General features: G+C 29.7%; 6 protein-coding genes across 6 annotated transcripts; 3 read left to right on the top strand and 3 right to left on the bottom strand.

Annotated features, from left to right (window-relative positions):
- The first annotated feature begins 1981 nt into the window (after window positions 1-1981).
- Window positions 1982-6103, top strand: LOC124945435 (alcohol dehydrogenase-like 4). Its single transcript, XM_047485877.1, has 9 exons — window positions 1982-2261; window positions 2344-2393; window positions 4644-4972; window positions 5055-5137; window positions 5215-5290; window positions 5410-5474; window positions 5543-5638; window positions 5723-5884; window positions 5963-6103. Exons 1-9 carry the CDS (start codon window positions 2040-2042, stop codon window positions 6071-6073), a joined length of 1194 nt encoding a protein of 397 aa, XP_047341833.1. The 5' UTR covers window positions 1982-2039; the 3' UTR covers window positions 6074-6103.
- A 2915-nt stretch (window positions 6104-9018) lies between these two features.
- On the top strand, window positions 9019-10378 carry LOC124945379 (50S ribosomal protein L11, chloroplastic). The gene is made up of 4 exons (XM_047485806.1): window positions 9019-9394; window positions 9468-9640; window positions 9738-9801; window positions 9998-10378. The coding sequence occupies exons 1-4, from the start codon at window positions 9178-9180 to the stop codon at window positions 10204-10206; spliced, it is 663 nt and encodes a 220-aa protein (XP_047341762.1). The 5' UTR covers window positions 9019-9177; the 3' UTR covers window positions 10207-10378.
- LOC124945378 (caffeic acid 3-O-methyltransferase-like) lies at window positions 10226-11876 on the bottom strand. The gene is made up of 4 exons (XM_047485805.1): window positions 11441-11876; window positions 11052-11362; window positions 10913-10977; window positions 10226-10817 (listed from the first exon to the last, which is right to left on the bottom strand). Exons 1-4 carry the CDS (start codon window positions 11836-11838, stop codon window positions 10518-10520), a joined length of 1074 nt encoding a protein of 357 aa, XP_047341761.1. The 5' UTR covers window positions 11839-11876; the 3' UTR covers window positions 10226-10517.
- A 1129-nt stretch (window positions 11877-13005) lies between these two features.
- Window positions 13006-13948, bottom strand: LOC124910527 (mitochondrial import inner membrane translocase subunit Tim13-like). Its single transcript, XM_047451184.1, has 2 exons — window positions 13772-13948; window positions 13006-13273 (listed from the first exon to the last, which is right to left on the bottom strand). The coding sequence occupies exons 1-2, from the start codon at window positions 13877-13879 to the stop codon at window positions 13124-13126; spliced, it is 258 nt and encodes an 85-aa protein (XP_047307140.1). The 5' UTR covers window positions 13880-13948; the 3' UTR covers window positions 13006-13123.
- A 1428-nt stretch (window positions 13949-15376) lies between these two features.
- Window positions 15377-16299, top strand: LOC124945272. Its single transcript, XM_047485672.1, has 2 exons — window positions 15377-15737; window positions 15940-16299. Exons 1-2 carry the CDS (start codon window positions 15405-15407, stop codon window positions 16087-16089), a joined length of 483 nt encoding a protein of 160 aa, XP_047341628.1. The 5' UTR covers window positions 15377-15404; the 3' UTR covers window positions 16090-16299.
- Window positions 16300-16315: 16 nt separating this feature from the next.
- LOC124945273 lies at window positions 16316-17634 on the bottom strand. The gene is made up of 2 exons (XM_047485673.1): window positions 17378-17634; window positions 16316-16807 (listed from the first exon to the last, which is right to left on the bottom strand). Exons 1-2 carry the CDS (start codon window positions 17588-17590, stop codon window positions 16571-16573), a joined length of 450 nt encoding a protein of 149 aa, XP_047341629.1. The 5' UTR covers window positions 17591-17634; the 3' UTR covers window positions 16316-16570.
- Between the last annotated feature and the right edge of the window lie 10 nt (window positions 17635-17644).

Raw genomic sequence — 17644 nt, 5'->3', positions numbered from 1 at the left:
TAGAAGTATCCTCCCCTAATTTGTACATATTTTTATTATTTGAACCATATATATGTAAATGATTAATTTTCATTTGATAATACTCTTTCTAGGTTGTTTACTAACTCTAACTCTGACTAAGGACAATTGTAATTTTTTTTAGAATATTTAGTAGAGATTTCTACAACACTATTTATTTAGTTCGTTTAATTTGTACTTTAACCTTCATCGTTTGTGCTCAAATGAGTTATTTTTTAGTGTGATTCTCAACAAATTACTTATTATTGGATTTTTCTATTAAGAATTTTAATTTTGTAAATTTATCCTAGAATTTAATAGAACATCATTTGTTTGTATTGACTTTGTAAGTTTTATTTTGTATTATTTATTTGTTAATTTTATTTTTGTATTAATTATTAATTAATTTTGTAACTCCTAATTGATTAAATATTAATTAATTTTTCATTCTACTTTTTTTGTGTTTTTTTGTTTTATTTTTTCTTACTTATTCTTTTATATTAAATTCAGTAAGAGAAAATTAACAATAAAACTTACAATATGAGGGAAAATTATTAACATAAATCATTTATGAGGAAAAAACTGTCAATTATCTTTAAAAAAAAAATCAACAAAGTAAAAAAAAAGTACATTAATAGTTAAATAAATAACACATTTAAAATATAAAAAAAAATGGAGATGTTAGAAATATTTGGACTATGGTCTTGTTTGGGTTCAATAACCATAACCAAAATATATCACATCATTCTTCTTTTATTTCATCACATCCTTTAATTCATTATTCAAAATATTAAAATATTTTTTTTTATATTTTTTTATTTTTTATTTATCATCGTATATTAAAACTCTTTAAATCATCTTACCAAAAAAAAATATCCACATCAAAATCATAACCAATCATTTAAATAACCGGTCTACTTAAATAACTGAATCAAAGAAAGTCTCACCTAAATAAATGGATGACGTCTTATAAATATAATGCTAAATATGCTAACAAAGGAGGAGAATAGCAGAAAAGCCAGGAAACGGAAAAGAAAAAGAAAGTAATAGAGAAGGCTAAACTTAAAGATCAAACATTTTTAGAAAAAGTAAGAATTTTGGGAAAAAAGAAAGCACTGAATGAAAGAAAGTAAAGAGAATCAATGTGAAGAGGAAAAGAACATCTTTTGTAATGCAAAGGATTATGATAAAAATGGAGGATGAAACTCAAGTTATTGTTGAAGAAATTCGAGAGGAAGACACTCATAGTTTCAAAACTGAAATAGATAATTCTAAAGTCGATAAAGAAGATTCTAAAATTAATGTGGAGTCTGAAGCTGAATATAAAACTGAAGATAAAGAAGACAAAAATACATAAATTCAAGTTGAAGATAACAAATGTAAAAGCCCTTAAATCCTCATAAACAATTCTTTCTATCAAATCGATTTGAACGGGCTCGTGCAAAGAGAGAATTCAAAATGACAAACAACAATACACATTATTCTCTTCAATACAATCTTATTTCATCGTTAGAGGAAGAGGAAAGGAGAAAAAGGTTTCTCAATGAAAATAGATGACATGCGAAAATCCTAGGTGAGATTATTACGTTTGAATATAGTTTTTTCTGTTTATAATCTCTATTTTTTTTTACACTAGTTTTTTTTATTTTATTATTATCCTTAATTATAACTTGAATTTATCTAGTATTGATTTTTAACTCTCCCATTTTTTTTATTTTCAACCAAATAAATATTCTCCATTTCTCATATAATCAAAAATATAAAAAAAAAAATCCATCCATCCCAATTTAAATGTTACAGATCTAAAACACAATAATTGAATCAAATAATTTGAATAAAACTTTAAATTTCGGCAATATACATAATAAATAAATAAAAGAAGGCGGCCATTAAAAAATCTCCCTTTGATTATTCTTTCTATATTATCTCTTAGTAGTCCGGCAAGTCTATTGTGAAGAAGCTTCAGTACAAAGAGAAAAAAAGGTTTTTAGAGAGAGAGAGAAATAGGAGAGATCTGAAATATTATTAATATTATTATTATTATGGGTAGTGTTGGAAATGACGATAATATTATGATGGAGGAGGTTGTCGCCGGAAATAGTGGCGGAAAAGTGATAAGTTGCCGAGCTGCGGTGGCGTGGGGGCCGGGACAGCCACTGTCGGTTGAAGAAATCCTGGTTCAACCGCCTCACAGAATGGAAGTTCGAATTAGGATTCTTTTTACTTCCATTTGTCATACTGATCTTACTGTTTGGAAAGGCCTGGTAATTTTCTTTAATTTTTTCTTTTATAAAAACTTAATTTCTAAATTATTCTCATTTATATTTTTATTTATTTATTAATCAGAACGAAGCGCAAAGAGTTTATCCACGTATTTTCGGTCACGAATCAGCCGGGTAAATATCTCCTCTGTCTCCCCCATGTCTCTGTTTGGTTTAGATTATCATTTTAATTAAAAGAAAATAGTTTATTTCTAAATAATTCACTATTTAATCACATAAATAGTCATTAACTAAAGTAAATAACCTCTTCTCTTATTTTGTTTTTTTTCAAATATTTACTCATTATTAAATATTTCTACATCAAACATGATCTGCCTTTATTTATCTTTTTATTATATTTAAAATAATTAAGATAAAATCTCATTTAATATATTTTTAACAATAGAGAATGTTTGAAATAAGAGATTTAAAATTTCAATTGACTCCTATAAAATGTCCCAACAACTCGAACTAAAAACAACAATGTAATTGAAAAGTTAATTCTAATCAAAATTAGACTTCAAACAAGGCCTAATGATAATGTTTACTTTTATTTCTTTCTTACACAATAATATTAATCAAATTTGTTCTGAGGTGATGATAATTTTCTTAATATTGATTGGATCAAAATATACTTTCCAAACAAGGCCTTAGATTTAGTCAATTATATAAGTTGACAAGAGAGTCAACTTTACAGTCAGATCTAATCTATTATGGTCATAAAATATCACTTCTGTATTTTGTGAAGTTATTACACTGCTAGATAGTATATGAAATTGGAAATGAATTAATTTTATACCTATAATAAAATCAGTGTATGATTTATATATATATATATTTATTGAAATAGGTATTAATTTTTTTTTTATATTTAAAATTTTATTTATTTTTATTTTATAATTAGCAGTATAAAAATAATATTATTAATTATAATTATTATTTCTTAATTATAATTATTATTTCTTAACTCGTCGTTTCAATAATTTAAAAAGTATATTATCTTTCATATTTTAAATAAAATTATAAAATAATACTAATTATTTATTTATATATATTATTATTAATTTAAAAATAATAACATAATTATATTATTTATTCATTTGATATAATACTAATAATATTTAAAGTAATTAAAATAAATTTTAAATAACATTAAAATATCAATAAAGTTAATTAAAAATAATATTAAAAAATAATTAACAAAGATAAAAAAAATTAAAAAAAATAAATTAATTATTTTATTTTTATTAAATTTTATATTAATATTATATAAATTATACTCTTTTATATCACCTTACAATTTATACCTTCTTATAATTTATCACCAATATAATTGTATCTCGTAAATAAAGGAAACTATTTGTTAGTTTATTATTTTAATTATAAATTTATTTATTTTAACTTGCAGTCATATCAAATGATATGGAGATATCAAATGATATGGAGATATCAAATGATATGGAGATATGAAAGTTAGGTTTTTTTTTATGACATCAAACATCACATTTTCAAACCATATTATTTATTTAATTAACTTAGATATAATAATGTTACATTGGGTCTTATTTGAATTATTTAATAATTTAATTTTTTTACTTTTTTAAAATAATAATTTATTATTTATTTTAAAAATGACATATTCTCTTATGAAATAGTTCTAGTTAATATTTTTATTAAATACTCAACTTAATTCGAAAAAAATTATTTAAATAATCTCATATTTTATTGAACAAGTATTTTTTCAAACAATATTTTTAAAAATAATCTACTATTAGGTAGGTGTATTTTAGTTTATCTATCTTTTTTTTTGTAATTTATGTTTAACACTTTTGTTTTTACGGTATTTTTAGTTAGTGAACAAATTTTATTTTAAATATATAATTTAAAAGAATTTATATGTTTGATGATGTATATAAACCAAGTATAAATTACAAAAATTGTGAAAAATCTCAAGGGTATATTTAATTATTTAATTATTTATGAATTATGTATTAATATTTAATATTGGCATAGAGTGGACCTGCATTGTATTGTCCATCACTATATAACATTAATTAATTCTTTGTCCGAGTCGGTATTCTTGTCTTATTCATCACTAACTATATTGATTAATTAAACTTTTTTTTCTCATTATTTTATTGTTATGGATTATCCAGAATACTATTTGAACTTTTTTAATAACATTTTTTTTTAATAATTGAACATTTTCTCAAGTAGTATGTATGTAACTATTAATTTTGGTGCAAAGTACCCCATAAACATTAAACATATAGGTTAGTTTTTTTTTATTAATTTTTAACCTTAAAACAATACAGCAGTATTAAAGAAAAAACCTAATAAAATAAAGTCGCGTATTGTAATTCAAATAGTTGATTTTATCTATAGAATTGTAGAGAGCTTAGGGGAAGGGGTGATGGACTTTGAAGTGGGAGATCACGTGGTTCCAATATTTAACGGTGAATGTGGAGATTGCGTTTACTGCATCCGCAGAGACACAAATTTATGCGAGAAATTTCGAGTGAACCCTCTCAAGAGCGTGATGACAACAGATGGAAAGTGTCGGTTTTCCACAAAAGATGGAAAACCCATTTTTCATTTCCTCAACACTTCAACCTTTAGCGAGTACACGGTATTGGACTCAGCTTGTCTAGTCAAGATTCACCCCAATGCCCCACTCAAGAAAATGACTCTGCTCAGCTGTGGTGTTTCCACAGGTTAATTGATTAACTAAATAATATTTTTTTTATATAAATTATGTAAAAGAATTTAATAAATTGTTCGAATAATCGAGTTTAGGTCTCGGTGCTGCGTGGAACACTGCAAACGTCACTGAAGGTGCAACTGTCGCTATTTTTGGCTTAGGTGCTGTCGGTCTAGCTGTAAGTCCACTCGCTATCATTAACATTCTTGTTTTTTCTTTTAACTAATTATTAATAATTGCAATGAACTAATTTAGGTTGCGGAAGGAGCTCGAGTTAGAGGAGCATCTAAGATTATCGGAGTCGATGTAAACCCAACTAAAGCTGTCAAAGGTTTGTATATTTTTTTTTCAAACAATAATAACATATAATTTGTTCAATAAAGTTAAAAAATAATAATGTCACACTAAATAAATGATATTGTTGGCTTCATTTATTGTTATTGATGAAAGGCAAAAGAATTGGGATCACTGATTTTATCAATCCAAATGATCTGGGCCACATATCGGTTGATGAGGTATGTTTTTAATTAATTAATTTATTTGCATAATTAATAATTGTGACTTAATTAATTAATAAATACAGAAAATAAAAGAGATGACCGGAGGTGGAGTTGATTTCAGCTTTGAGTGTGCCGGAAACTTGGACGTGCTCCGGCAAGCCTTCCTCTCCACCCATGATGTAAGTAAATAAATAAATTAATTTTAATTAATTAATTAATTAATGGGTAATTAAAATAATAATAATAATTTTATTATTAAATAGGGTTGGGGATTAACTATAGTTTTGGGAATTCATCCATCACCAAGATTGCTTCCTCTTCATCCAATGGAATTGTTTGATGGCCGTCGGATTGTAGCATCAATCTTTGGAGATTTCAAAGGGAAAACTCAACTGCCTATTTTAGCACAACAATGCATGAATGGGGTATTAATTTTTATTTATTTATTTTATATTTATTATTGATTAATTAATTAATTTATTTATTTATAACTCCTATTATAGGAGGTGAAATTGGATGAGTTCATAACTCACGAGCTTCCATTCAACAAGATTAATGAAGCTTTCCAGTTGTTGATTGATGGAGAGTGCTTGAGGTGTCTTCTTTATCTTTAATTAAATTATTATTAATAATTTATTTTGTGGGGATTTTCAATTTTTATCATTAAATGTGTGTGCTATTATTATTATTATTAATGGAAGCAACTGGAAATGAAATTATGTCACCGTCTTCATTAATGGCAACAACACGGCCAACCCAACGGCCAACAAACCCTACTACAAATTAATACATATATATGAATCTTCATTATCTATCCATCAATTTATCCAACTTTATTAAAAGTTTATAAATTTTATGTGACTTCTTGATGAGAAACAATGTCAACTGGTTGGATAATTAATGATATTGTGAATGTGGTCACATTAAATTTGTCAATTGTACTAAGACAGTGACAATAATAATGACTAAGTAATTAGCTCAAATGAATGTTTAATTTATACTTAAAAAGTTTTAAGCTGAAGTTCAATGATGGGTGGTAATTTAAAAAAGTGAAATTTTTGATAAATAGTATTTTTATTTTTATTTTTTTATTTTTGTTAATAAATTGAGTGATGTAATTTATGAGTGAAAAAATAAAGCTTGTTTGATATAGTTGAAATCATTTAAATAATTCTAATCCAACTAGACCTTTTGACTATTTTAATTATTTAGACCTATAAACTACTTATGCTTTTCATTCATAAAAAATAAATTTGAGTTTTGTTTTGGATAATTTATAATAAATAATATCATGACTTTTCCCAAACATTTGATATGTTTTATAATTTGATTGCAATCTTAGCCATAAACTGGTTTTTATAAAAAATAAAAAAAATAAAAAATCAAAACTGATTTTTTTTACCACCATGACTGGTAAAAATTTCCTCACATTTCCAAATCTGATAAAGGTATAGAAATCATATTAATCAAGCCAGTTGGATCAACAAGTTGAATGATTCTCTGGATAAATGGTCAAGAATTGAAAATAAATTAAGATGATAAATTATATAAATGGTATAAATTTGACTATTTATTTAAGAAAATGCAACTACAACAAATCACTCATACCAATATAATTAGAATTGATATTTCACTGTACATTCTTGGCTTAAATGATTTGATTTTAAATTTAATAGAAAAGGGCATTTTTGAACATTATAATAAGACATTTATAAAATATGAATTTATGGTCTATAATTGAATGAAGTAGCATAAGCATGAATGTCACATGTTTTCTTCAATGTAATGTTAATAATTCAAATATCAAAATATCAGCATTGCACTTATTGAATTCCATGGTCTATTATTGAATAAAGTAGTACAAGTATGATTGACACATTTTGTTCTTCTTCTGAAATGCAATAATTCAAATATCAAAAGATTGTATACAACTACACGATGTAGGAAAATCCAATAAATGTTAAGCCCACATTACAGTAGATGTTATTAGACAACAAATAATGTTGTCTCATAAAAGGAAAAGAGTACAACTCTAGATTAAGTATTTTTTTTTTGTTGGAAAATTGGATGAAAACCCTAAACCCTAATAATTGCCTTAATTGTGCAGATGATTAGCGCCTAATAAAAATTGCGCAAATCGCGACGGAACCCTAATTCGTCGAGTATGTCGTCGCGAGAAGGGGTATTTTTGTCCGAAAATAGAAAATAGTTATTTGCGCAATTTTTATTAAGCGCTGGTTATCTGCACAATTTTTATTAGGCGCTGGTTATCTGCGCAGTTAAGACAATTATTATGGTCATTTCATCAAATTTCCCTTTTTTTAGTTATTTGATTTATTAGATCATATTTCTTTTCGTTTATTAAAATTTTAAAATATAAAAAAACATTACATTAGTTCAACCAACTAAAAAACTCAATTAAAAAATTTAATTAAAACCCTCACTATGATAAAATTCGGTAAATTCGGTAGTTAAATTAGTGACACTTTATTTATTTATAAATATCACATGGATAATAAGTTAACGTCGCTTCGTTACAAAATCTCGTTTTTGTATAATTTTAACGATAAGAATCAAATTTTAAATTTTAAAGAAGATCAATGTCTAAAATCTTAATTCCTCATTAAAGAGCCATCATTTGAAAATTGAACCTATAATAAAAACTGTCTAAAGCCTTAATTATTCAACTTAAGTTATTTCAATAATCCAAACAAATCAAACATTGCTCTCTTATAGTCAAATCACTTAATTAACTAAAATACTTTTTATTTTAAATTATTATTTTTTATTTTATTTATATATATATATATATATTAATACTCTTTAAATATTTTTACTAAAAAATTCATCACCTATTTAAAATTATCAACCATACATCATTCATTATTTTTTCTCTATTGATTTATTTTAAATAATATAGAACTAACAATCTTTTAAGGAAAAGAATTGTTGTACCACTTAATGAACCATTTCCTGTACCACAATGTAAAATATTCTCTCTCAACTATAAGTAAGGAATGTCCCAAGAGATTGTCTCACTTGCTATTTCATACAAAAAAAAATTAAATATTAAAATAAAATGTCATATATATAATTTTTTAAGATTTAGAGTTAAATATGTTGTTCTATTATGTACCATTCTTACAAAAATTAATTATTTTAAAAAATAAATCAAAAGTAATAAATAGAAAAAGAAAACCCCACATATCACACAAAGGTGACATAAATTTTGAAACAAAACTTTAAAAAGGTTTGTTTTGTGTTAAAAAAAGAGTCCCATTTTAAAGTCCTAAATATTAGTTGGACCTTTTAAATTTGAAATGCACTTCATATCATAATTATTTATAAATGATAAACAGAATCTATTCCAAAATATTTAGCCATGATAAAAATAGGCCCAGTATAAGTGGAATTGTAATATGTAATTTACTTATGAAAATGGGCTCAAGAACTGGCCATATATATAATATGGGCCATTACTCATTTCTTTTATATTTATATTTAAAAAGAAATAAATAAATAAATTATTAGTTTATTATTACAAGAACTGTGCTTCACTTCTGTAATTGTTCTTCTTCTTCGTTATCCATTTGTTCTTGAGGGATAGCGTTTTCCCTCCCTCCCTCCCTCTGTATCTTCTTCTTCTTCGATCGCCATTTTTCTCTTTCTATCTCTATAAAGATTCTATATTTCTTCTACCCATTGATAGCTTACACTAATGGCCACTTCCTCTCTTCCTTCCGTTTCCCATCCTCTTCCACGGAAGACTTCAGCTTCATATCTCCAATTGTCATCCAAAACCAGCATTTCTTCCCTATTCATTCGAAACCCACATAACCCTTCCACTCAATTGCTTCTTCTTTCTTCCACTCCCAAACCTCTCACTGTAATCTCCATGGCGCCCCCCAAACCAGCCGGTGGAAAAGCCAAAAAAGGTTAGATTATGTTAGGCTAGGTTAGGTTTTACTTCAATCTATCTCACACGGGTTGTGCGTTTGTTGTGTGCAGTGATTGCGATAATTAAGCTTGCTTTGGATGCTGGAAAGGCAACGCCTGCACCTCCAGTTGGTCCAGCCCTTGGTTCTAAGGGTGTTAATATTATGGCCTTTTGCAAGGATTACAATGCTAGAACTGCTGATAAACCTGGATATATCATTCCTGTTGAAATTACTGTCTTTGATGTTAGTCTTCTTCTTCCCCCAATTTTATTTTCAGTAGTTAAAGTATTGTTCTTTATGAATTTTCCTGACATTTAAGATATGGGATGTTTGTTTTCAGGATAAGAGTTTTACTTTCATCTTAAAGACACCTCCAGCTTCAGTATTGCTTATTAAAGCTGCAGGTATCTGTTATAATTTAATAATTCCCCAGTTTTCTCCCTGATTGTTGTAAAATTGAATTTACAAAAAAATGGTGGTTAATCTGATTAATCTTTCCTGAAATTCATGATTTCTATAAGTTTGTTGAATGACTTGTTTTGTTTCTTGTTGAGTTTTTCATGAATGGGGTTCATGATTTTGTGTAAATACTTTATTCAGGAGCGGAGAAGGGTTCAAAAGACCCGAAAGCACAGAAAGTAGGGAAGATCACGATAGACCAATTGAAGATAATTGCGCAAGAGAAGTTACCAGATCTTAACTGCACAACATTAGAATCAGCTATGAGAATCATTGCAGGTACTGCTGCTAACATGGGAATTGATATTGATCCTCCTGTTCTTCAACCAAAGGAAAAGGTTGTTCTTTAGCTTGTTTTTATCCCCTTTGTTGTCTAAAGCTTACTTAAATATTTATTATACAATTCTTGTATGTTTTTTCAAATCCTTGTTCATTGTGATCTTTGCTTTAAGATTCTTATGTAGGCCTCCCATTATCCAGTTTAGCCAAACCTAAATTAAATTTCCTCGGCCTTTATTCTCACATTGCTCATTTGGGTACACTCTATGCTTCTCGATTCAGATCTAGACTAGAAACTGTCGTGAAGACATTTATTAATGGTATATGATAAATTTAGATCCAGAAACAGTGAAAACAAAAGTCATCTCTAGAGAAACTTTCATCAGTTCTTGTGAAATTCGATCACTGAGAAGTTGTAGGCAGTGCAAGCCACTTCAACGGCTGCAAATCCAGCAGCTTTTGCTAAGTCAGTGAATTCCTGTTTCGTCCTCTCCTTACCGTTTGGATTCATGTTCATCATGAACAGATCGAGTTGAAGCTCGCTTCTTGTAGCAATATCGGTATTGGGAACTTCAGGGGCTACGAATTCTACCACCATAACTTTGCCTTGATCTGGTATGGACTTGTAACAATTTTTAAGTATCTTCAAGCAGTTTTCATCGTCCCAAGAATGCAAAATCCACTGTTTTATGTTTGTTTTTGGAAAGAAAGTTAAATGATGATGATCATCATCTTCCATAGAAGCTCTGGTAATATTATTGAAGCTAAAGAACTAACCTTCATGAAAATTGCTTCCGACTTTGGTATGTCCACAAACATGTCTCCGGCAAAATTCTCTATGCCTAGATCAAATAACATTTTTTAAATAAACTTAGTTTAAATAAACACTTAATCATTCAGATTGATGGATAGATACCCGGGTAGGGGTGTGCATTTCCTACAACATGAGCCAGATCGAAGTTGATTCCCTTGATCCCCGGGTACTTGGATACGATCATATTGAGGATCGATCCATCCCCACCACCAACATCGAGAAGGGAGTTAAGACCTTCAAAGCCCTTATAGATGTGGAGGATTCTCTTAATGAAGAGGGTATTACAGTCTATCATTGAGGACATGAAGATTTTCATATATCTCTCGTCTTTCATTACATACTCCGTCGAGCTCATCCCATATGTGTTTGTGAATGGAAGTCCTCCTTCCATTACCGCGTCCTTCAAATTATGCCTGATTATAATAAAGAAGAGAGTTTTAGCTGGACACCATATATATCTGAATTGCGATACATATGAGATAAAGACTTACCACATGTCTATCATAACCTTGTCATGGATGGCTTGAACCATTGGGGCTAACGAGCCTCCTTCTCGGTTAGGGATGAAATAGTATGCTAGCGGTTGCAAGGTGTAAAGCCTTGTAACTTGGTCGCAGTTACTTTCGTTTCTGATCGAGCAACTGACAACACCATAACTGGCTAGGAGGCGGAGCATGCGATCGAGCATTGGAGGGGCACCAGGGTTTTTGGTTTGGAGGCTAGATGCGATTTCAGAGGGCGAAATGGCGTTTGGATGAGCTTTCTCGATGATTTCCAGCAAGCCCAACTCGATTGTTGCCTTGAGAACCATGGGAAAGACTGTTGCGCTGGATAACATCATTGCGAAGTTTGATGTATCATATTCGGTTTGAGTCTCGGCTGAAGTCATTGGAATGAAGGGGGAGAATTGCTGAATTGGTGCTTAAGAAAAGAAGAGATGATCCATTATATATAATGGAACTTTGGATAATATAAAAGAAACATTTGGCACAATAACGGTCATGTTTTCTTACATACTAAGTTTACAATTCTTTATATTACTAGTCAAATGTGGTTTTTTTCTTTAACATAGAAATCACGAATCAATCAATATATATATATAAATATACCTCACCTTATCTTTAAATTTTGTATTTTGTCTACAAGAAATGGTTTGGTCAATCAATTCAGAGCTTGTTTGATGTAGGGTTATTTTTAAGATGATTGTTTTTATATATAAAAAAAATTGTTATTAGGATTATTTGAGTAAAATAATGTTTTTCCTAAATATTTAAATAAAATAATAATAATTTATTATTGTAATTAATAATTTTATGGTTGAAATTATTTGATAATTCAATTAAATCCGAATACCATTCAAGGATGAACAGAATATTGGACATTTCTTATTTTGATCCTTTGTAGACTGAATCAACTAAAATAGTCAGTCTTCAGATTTTTTTTTTGCTTTTACTTAATACTCTATAACTAAAGTTGACTATTAATAATTGAATATTTATTATTTTGGATCAAATTTAATATTTTTATTAACTTTTTTTTTTTTTTTTTTTTATTGAGAGAGTTTCAAACTTTCGAATTTTGTAAAATTTGAGATTTTTCACAAATGAAGACAAATTCTTTTATCTTATTTTAACGTAATCATTTTTGTTTTTTTAATTATGATTTTCAAGATTTACATATTTTAATATGTTTGAGATTTGTTTCGACCCTATTACAACTCAAGTTCGAGCCCAAATAATAATTAAGCCATTGAAGATTATATGAGGTTTCGAACCTTAATAAGACCACCCTAAATCATCTCATTACTGTTGTGGGTAGTTGCTAGATTCTAATAAACTCTGATTTCAACAACATAATAATTCAGACAAAGAGAACAAATAGGAGAAAGTTGTGAAATAAATGAATTTCTGCATTCTGAAACTGCTGCTATTCTAGTCTGGAATTGAACTTTGCTTCATAAAATAATAATGATTTTTTGTCTGTCAGTGTAGTTTGGTTGATATTGATTGGTTTATACTTAATACTAGTGATTGAGTAAAATTTCCAACAGAAAAGATGAATAAAAAGAAGTGCAATTAAGAAATGGTGTCAATTGTGAGTAAATGAAACAACACACAGTTTTCAGTCTTTACCATAGAAGAAAGAAAGAATTCTGATGCGAAATTATTATCGCGCTAACGGGTAGTGTTAAAAAGAGCTCGACTGACTAAACCAGTAGCTTCGATGTAGCGTTCGACGCACCTCGATACGCAACTGCCCTCGCTCCCACTCAAGCTACTTCCCGGTTTTGTTATACACTTAGTGAAGCACTTGTCTCTTACAGTCTGCAATATATCCATCAAAATGCAAAATATTATAGTATAATTTGAAACCCTTCTTGTTTCTTGAATCTATATCAGAATCTGTCAATCAATTTAGTCCTGTTTCTAATCTTGATCTCATCTAAATCAAAACCCTAAACCCACATCCAAATAAGATTTCTGAGTGTTATCAGTTCTAACCAAAAGCCATGATTCATTCTTGGAAAGTATCACACAATATTTACCTCTAGAAAACAATGGAATACAGCAAATCAACTGAAATTAGATACATTTTCTAGTTCCCTCTATAAACAAGAATCTAAAATTTATAGATTTTGGAAATTCAAACATGGATGAAGGATTAGAACAGAACTGTTCGAATCGTTATAAGGGTTAAGGAGATCTTCTTTAACATGGGAGATTAATCAAACTTTCATTCATAATATGTATCGACAAAATCTGATAGAAGCATATATACGATCCAATTTGAACAAAAAATCAAGAAAAGGTTGTAAATGATACCTCGAGGAACTCCTCAGCATACGCTTGAGCGAGCTGGGTTTTCAGTTGGTCCATGATGACCGACGGCGACATCTGAGCCGTTGATTCGTTCGATGAAAACGAGTCCATTTCCCTCTTTCTCGGCTGCCTGCTGTTAACTCAGAACTCAGATAGAAGAACGAAGAGAAAAAACCCTAAACCCTAAGATAAAAGAAAAGAAAGAAAACTTAAGGCTTTGTTTGATATTTTATGAAGAACCCATAAAAATTAAAATTAAAGGGGTATAAATATATATGTTTAATTAATTTGTATTTTTTAATTTATATAACTATTAAAAAAACAATAAAAAAGTGTTTTCAAGAAATTTAACATTATTCTAGTCAAACTCAGTTTCTGATACAACTTCAGAAAATATTACTTACAATTTTAGTCTAAAGAAAGCAATTTTCTAAAAAATTTACAAACTCTCCCTAATAGGAAAACAGGGTTATTTTATATTTTATTTTGTTTGTAAGAGAACATTTTATTAATATTAGTGAGAATGAAAAAGAAAAAAATATGCATAGGTTACAAAGTATGGTAAAAATCAAGTGTGAAAAAATAAATTAAAAGAGTTGTTCCAATTAATCAAACTTTTTCTTTTCTCATCACAAATTCTGGATTATTATATGATTTTTTATAAAAAAAATAATAATAATTAAAGGAGAACTAACATGACACCCCACAGCTATGATTCTCCGCTTAAACTCAAAGCGCGAATCGAACTCATGTCTCTTAAGCCGACTCTTACCACTGACCTACCTTACTGAGGTGATTTTTGAACTTACCATATAAAGAGATACACTCGAAACTTCATCGGTTATGTCAATGACAATTGATTTATGGATATTAGCCGCACTCACAAATGGTATAAATATTCTCTTAGTGACTAATGATTAAGTAAGGTTCAAATTATTTAGTTTGGATTTGTTTTTATATTGTAGAACCCCATAATCATATTTACATTATAGAATTGTGAGTTGGTTGCACAAATTGTGTCTTCGGAGGAAAAAAGACTTACAAACGGTGTTCATATAGTCATAAATTTGTCATTTGATGAGTTTTATAAATGTTTTGGTTTGGGCTGAATTTTGTTTAACTATTTCAATATAGTTTGTAAGCTTATCTTTTGGCCAAAATTTCACCATCTCAATAATTATTGAATAGATTGAGTGATTGAAGAAGTTTTCCTAAGTGTGGGATTATAATTTGGGCTTTTGTGGATCTTCATCGAGTAATGCACATTTTTTAGAGCGAATTATTTGGAGATTGAAGTTAAAACATTGATAATCTAATCACACAAACAAGAGGTAAAGTTTGGTTAACATGCATAATATTGATTATAAAAATGTGTTTTTAACTGGATAGCACAGATTCTATTGAAGGAGGAATTAAGATGAACTCATGAAGAAGCAATTCTTTATTTGCTTTTCCTTGCTTTATTAAGAGCAGTAAGTAATACTCTACTATCAATAAATTCTTTTTGTTTTTGCTCTTGAAGCAAGCCACAAACATATCCCAAAATCAAATTCATCGTTTCCTTTATGGCCCCATCCCACCTTCCTTTAAATTGGACACCAGACATGACCATTTCTCACCACAAACAATACATTGAATGGCGACTACGATGAGACCCGGTTCTTCATCCTCCACCGGAGGAGGTGATCCTACAGAGAAGCAGAGGCAGCTGGACCGAGACATCAAAGATATGATCTCCACATTGACCACTCGTCTGTCTGACGTCCAAGGAGGTGGCGATCCTTCTGACGATGATCAACGTGGATCCAGAATCATCACTCTTGCTGGAACCAATGTCGGAGCCACCATGAAAGGCCAGCAGCAGGAGACCGAGAAGCAATTCCGTCGACTAGACGGGCAAGACAATCAGGATGAGGATGATAACGAAGATGGCCACACTTCCAGGACATTGGTCAATAGTAATTTTCAGGTATTAGAATAAGCCCTGGTCTAAAAAAGAAAACCAGTTTGTTTGGTTTGAAGATAACTTAATCTAACATCTATCATAGTTCAACACATTTGAAAGGATCTGAGTCTGAATATAAGTTTAACTAAATCAACATATAGATCATATACTTCTCAACAAAAAAAAGTTTTGTAAGGAAATTTATTATCTAATTTGTTGCTTCTAGGCTATCAACAACTCGATCATGATGGGTGGGAGTTACTCGGCCAATGATCCAGGAGTCCATATCGAAGTCACCGACTATCTCCCACAACTTAAAGTTAAAGAAAAGAAGGATAAGAAGAAAAGCGAGAAAGTCGGTGAAGAGCATCCTTGAACTTAAATTTAGACGTTTGATGACATTGAAGGGTTATCATCGTGGCATTAGCGCCTACAAATAAAATCAATCTTTTGTTTGTTCCCCTGTTTATTCAACCAATCCTACATACTTGTATTGTGATGCTGATTGTCTTTCTGTTGTCTGTTTGTTCCCTTGTACTTTGCTTATTACTATTGTTTATATAATTGGAAATGAACTATTTAACTCGTATCAAGTCTATATGGAACTAAAAACAACCATCTTAATCTTAGTTTCAAGCACAAAGGAGAAAAAGCCCTAAGTTGCTAAATAAAGATCCATAGTCGTAATCTAGATGCTCTTACAGCAAAGCATATTGAAAGCAGATGGATTCAATAGGCTTAAAAAGCCAACCAAACAAGGATTTAGGAACAACAAAAGCATCCGAGATCTAAAAACAAAGAACAAAAGAAGTTTGAAATATGCAGGCATAGAGGTGTGTTGTGTGTGCTCACATGTTTCACTTTTTGGATTTCTTTTTTTGTTGTTTTGCCGAAGGCTTCTTCTCACTTGGTACTTCCTTGTCTAAGGAGTTCTTTAAATGGTCTGATTGGGGATCTTCGGGTAGAGTCGTGTGCATGAATTTTTTGTTGTTGCCAATATGTTGACATAATAGCTTCAACATATTCTTTCCCCTCATCCATTTGAGCATTATCTTCATGTGGGTCTTACTGTTCAATCCATCAATACTAGCTTCCTGAATGTTTTTACAACCAAACAGAACATTTATAACTGACACCAATAAGTATACTATAAATTTTCCAATACGAGAATTAGAAACTAGCTTTCATAGCAACTAATGTAAAATTAGGTCCAAACTACAACATGATCATTTGGATATTGAAAGGCTAGGAGAAGAGAGATCTTAGGTGACTCAGAATCAAGAAGACCCAAATAGTCCCCTTCAAAAGTTCAATCATTTAGCATCTCGTATCAATTGTAATAACACAATCAGAAGTCTCCTTTGTCTAGAACATTAAAAGATTCCATAACTTATTGAAATGGGATTTGTATAGAGCTTTTCCAGGAATCAACTCCAGTGGAGCTAATGCATAAAAATGAAGGCCAATTCAAAGATAATTAGTTCAATAGATAGTGGGGTTCAACTACACAACAAGCAAAAGCAAGATCACAATCAAAGACAATAAAAGCATTAAGATTTATTGTTAATGATGTGGGCTTTGAAAAAATTCATGCTTTCAACAATTTTCAGTTCAGAAACTGAGTTTCCCAATCTATACGAAAATGGGACAGGAAAAGGGAAAACCTTGGCGTGATTCCAAGTGTTGCTGACTGTGAGTGGACCATTATGCTTGATGATACCGTAGAGGCTTTCAGCAATGGATGCCGCCTCTTGAAAGGGGACTTTAGGGCTGATCCTTTTGACATCGACAGCACGTTTTCTGCAGAAATACCTTACAAATATTGCTCGAGCTCCACCACCACCACCGCCACCGCCTACACCGCCAGTCAACCACATCGTCTCCCGCCGACGGCTCTCCTCTCCTCCTGTAAATCAAATGTAGTAGTAGTA

The sequence above is a fragment of the Impatiens glandulifera genome, chromosome 7 (assembly GCF_907164915.1).
Source record: "Impatiens glandulifera chromosome 7, dImpGla2.1, whole genome shotgun sequence".
Classification (NCBI taxonomy): domain Eukaryota; kingdom Viridiplantae; phylum Streptophyta; class Magnoliopsida; order Ericales; family Balsaminaceae; genus Impatiens; species Impatiens glandulifera.
The sequence above is the reverse complement of the archived record's forward strand: the minus strand, read 5'-3'. Positions and strand labels throughout refer to the sequence as shown.

Coding starts and splice junctions, on each gene's coding strand:
- LOC124945435 (XM_047485877.1), top strand. CDS start 2,040: ATGGGTAGTGTTGGAAATGACGATAATATTATGATGGAGGAGGTTGTC. Junction 2,394..4,643: donor TTCGGTCACGAATCAGCCGG/GTAAATATCTCC, acceptor TTTTATCTATAG/AATTGTAGAGAGCTTAGGGG. Junction 5,475..5,542: donor GCCACATATCGGTTGATGAG/GTATGTTTTTAA, acceptor TAATAAATACAG/AAAATAAAAGAGATGACCGG.
- LOC124945379 (XM_047485806.1), top strand. CDS start 9,178: ATGGCCACTTCCTCTCTTCCTTCCGTTTCCCATCCTCTTCCACGGAAG. Junction 9,395..9,467: donor CGGTGGAAAAGCCAAAAAAG/GTTAGATTATGT, acceptor TGTTGTGTGCAG/TGATTGCGATAATTAAGCTT. Junction 9,802..9,997: donor ATTGCTTATTAAAGCTGCAG/GTATCTGTTATA, acceptor TACTTTATTCAG/GAGCGGAGAAGGGTTCAAAA.
- LOC124945273 (XM_047485673.1), bottom strand. CDS start 17,590: ATGTGGTTGACTGGCGGTGTAGGCGGTGGCGGTGGTGGTGGTGGAGCT. Junction 16,808..17,377: donor ACACTTGGAATCACGCCAAG/GTTTTCCCTTTT, acceptor AAAAACATTCAG/GAAGCTAGTATTGATGGATT.
- LOC124910527 (XM_047451184.1), bottom strand. CDS start 13,879: ATGGACTCGTTTTCATCGAACGAATCAACGGCTCAGATGTCGCCGTCG. Junction 13,274..13,771: donor ATGCTGAGGAGTTCCTCGAG/GTATCATTTACA, acceptor GATATATTGCAG/ACTGTAAGAGACAAGTGCTT.
- LOC124945272 (XM_047485672.1), top strand. CDS start 15,405: ATGGCGACTACGATGAGACCCGGTTCTTCATCCTCCACCGGAGGAGGT. Junction 15,738..15,939: donor TGGTCAATAGTAATTTTCAG/GTATTAGAATAA, acceptor TGTTGCTTCTAG/GCTATCAACAACTCGATCAT.
- LOC124945378 (XM_047485805.1), bottom strand. CDS start 11,838: ATGACTTCAGCCGAGACTCAAACCGAATATGATACATCAAACTTCGCA. Junction 11,363..11,440: donor AAGGTTATGATAGACATGTG/GTAAGTCTTTAT, acceptor TATTATAATCAG/GCATAATTTGAAGGACGCGG. Junction 10,978..11,051: donor AAATGCACACCCCTACCCGG/GTATCTATCCAT, acceptor TATTTGATCTAG/GCATAGAGAATTTTGCCGGA.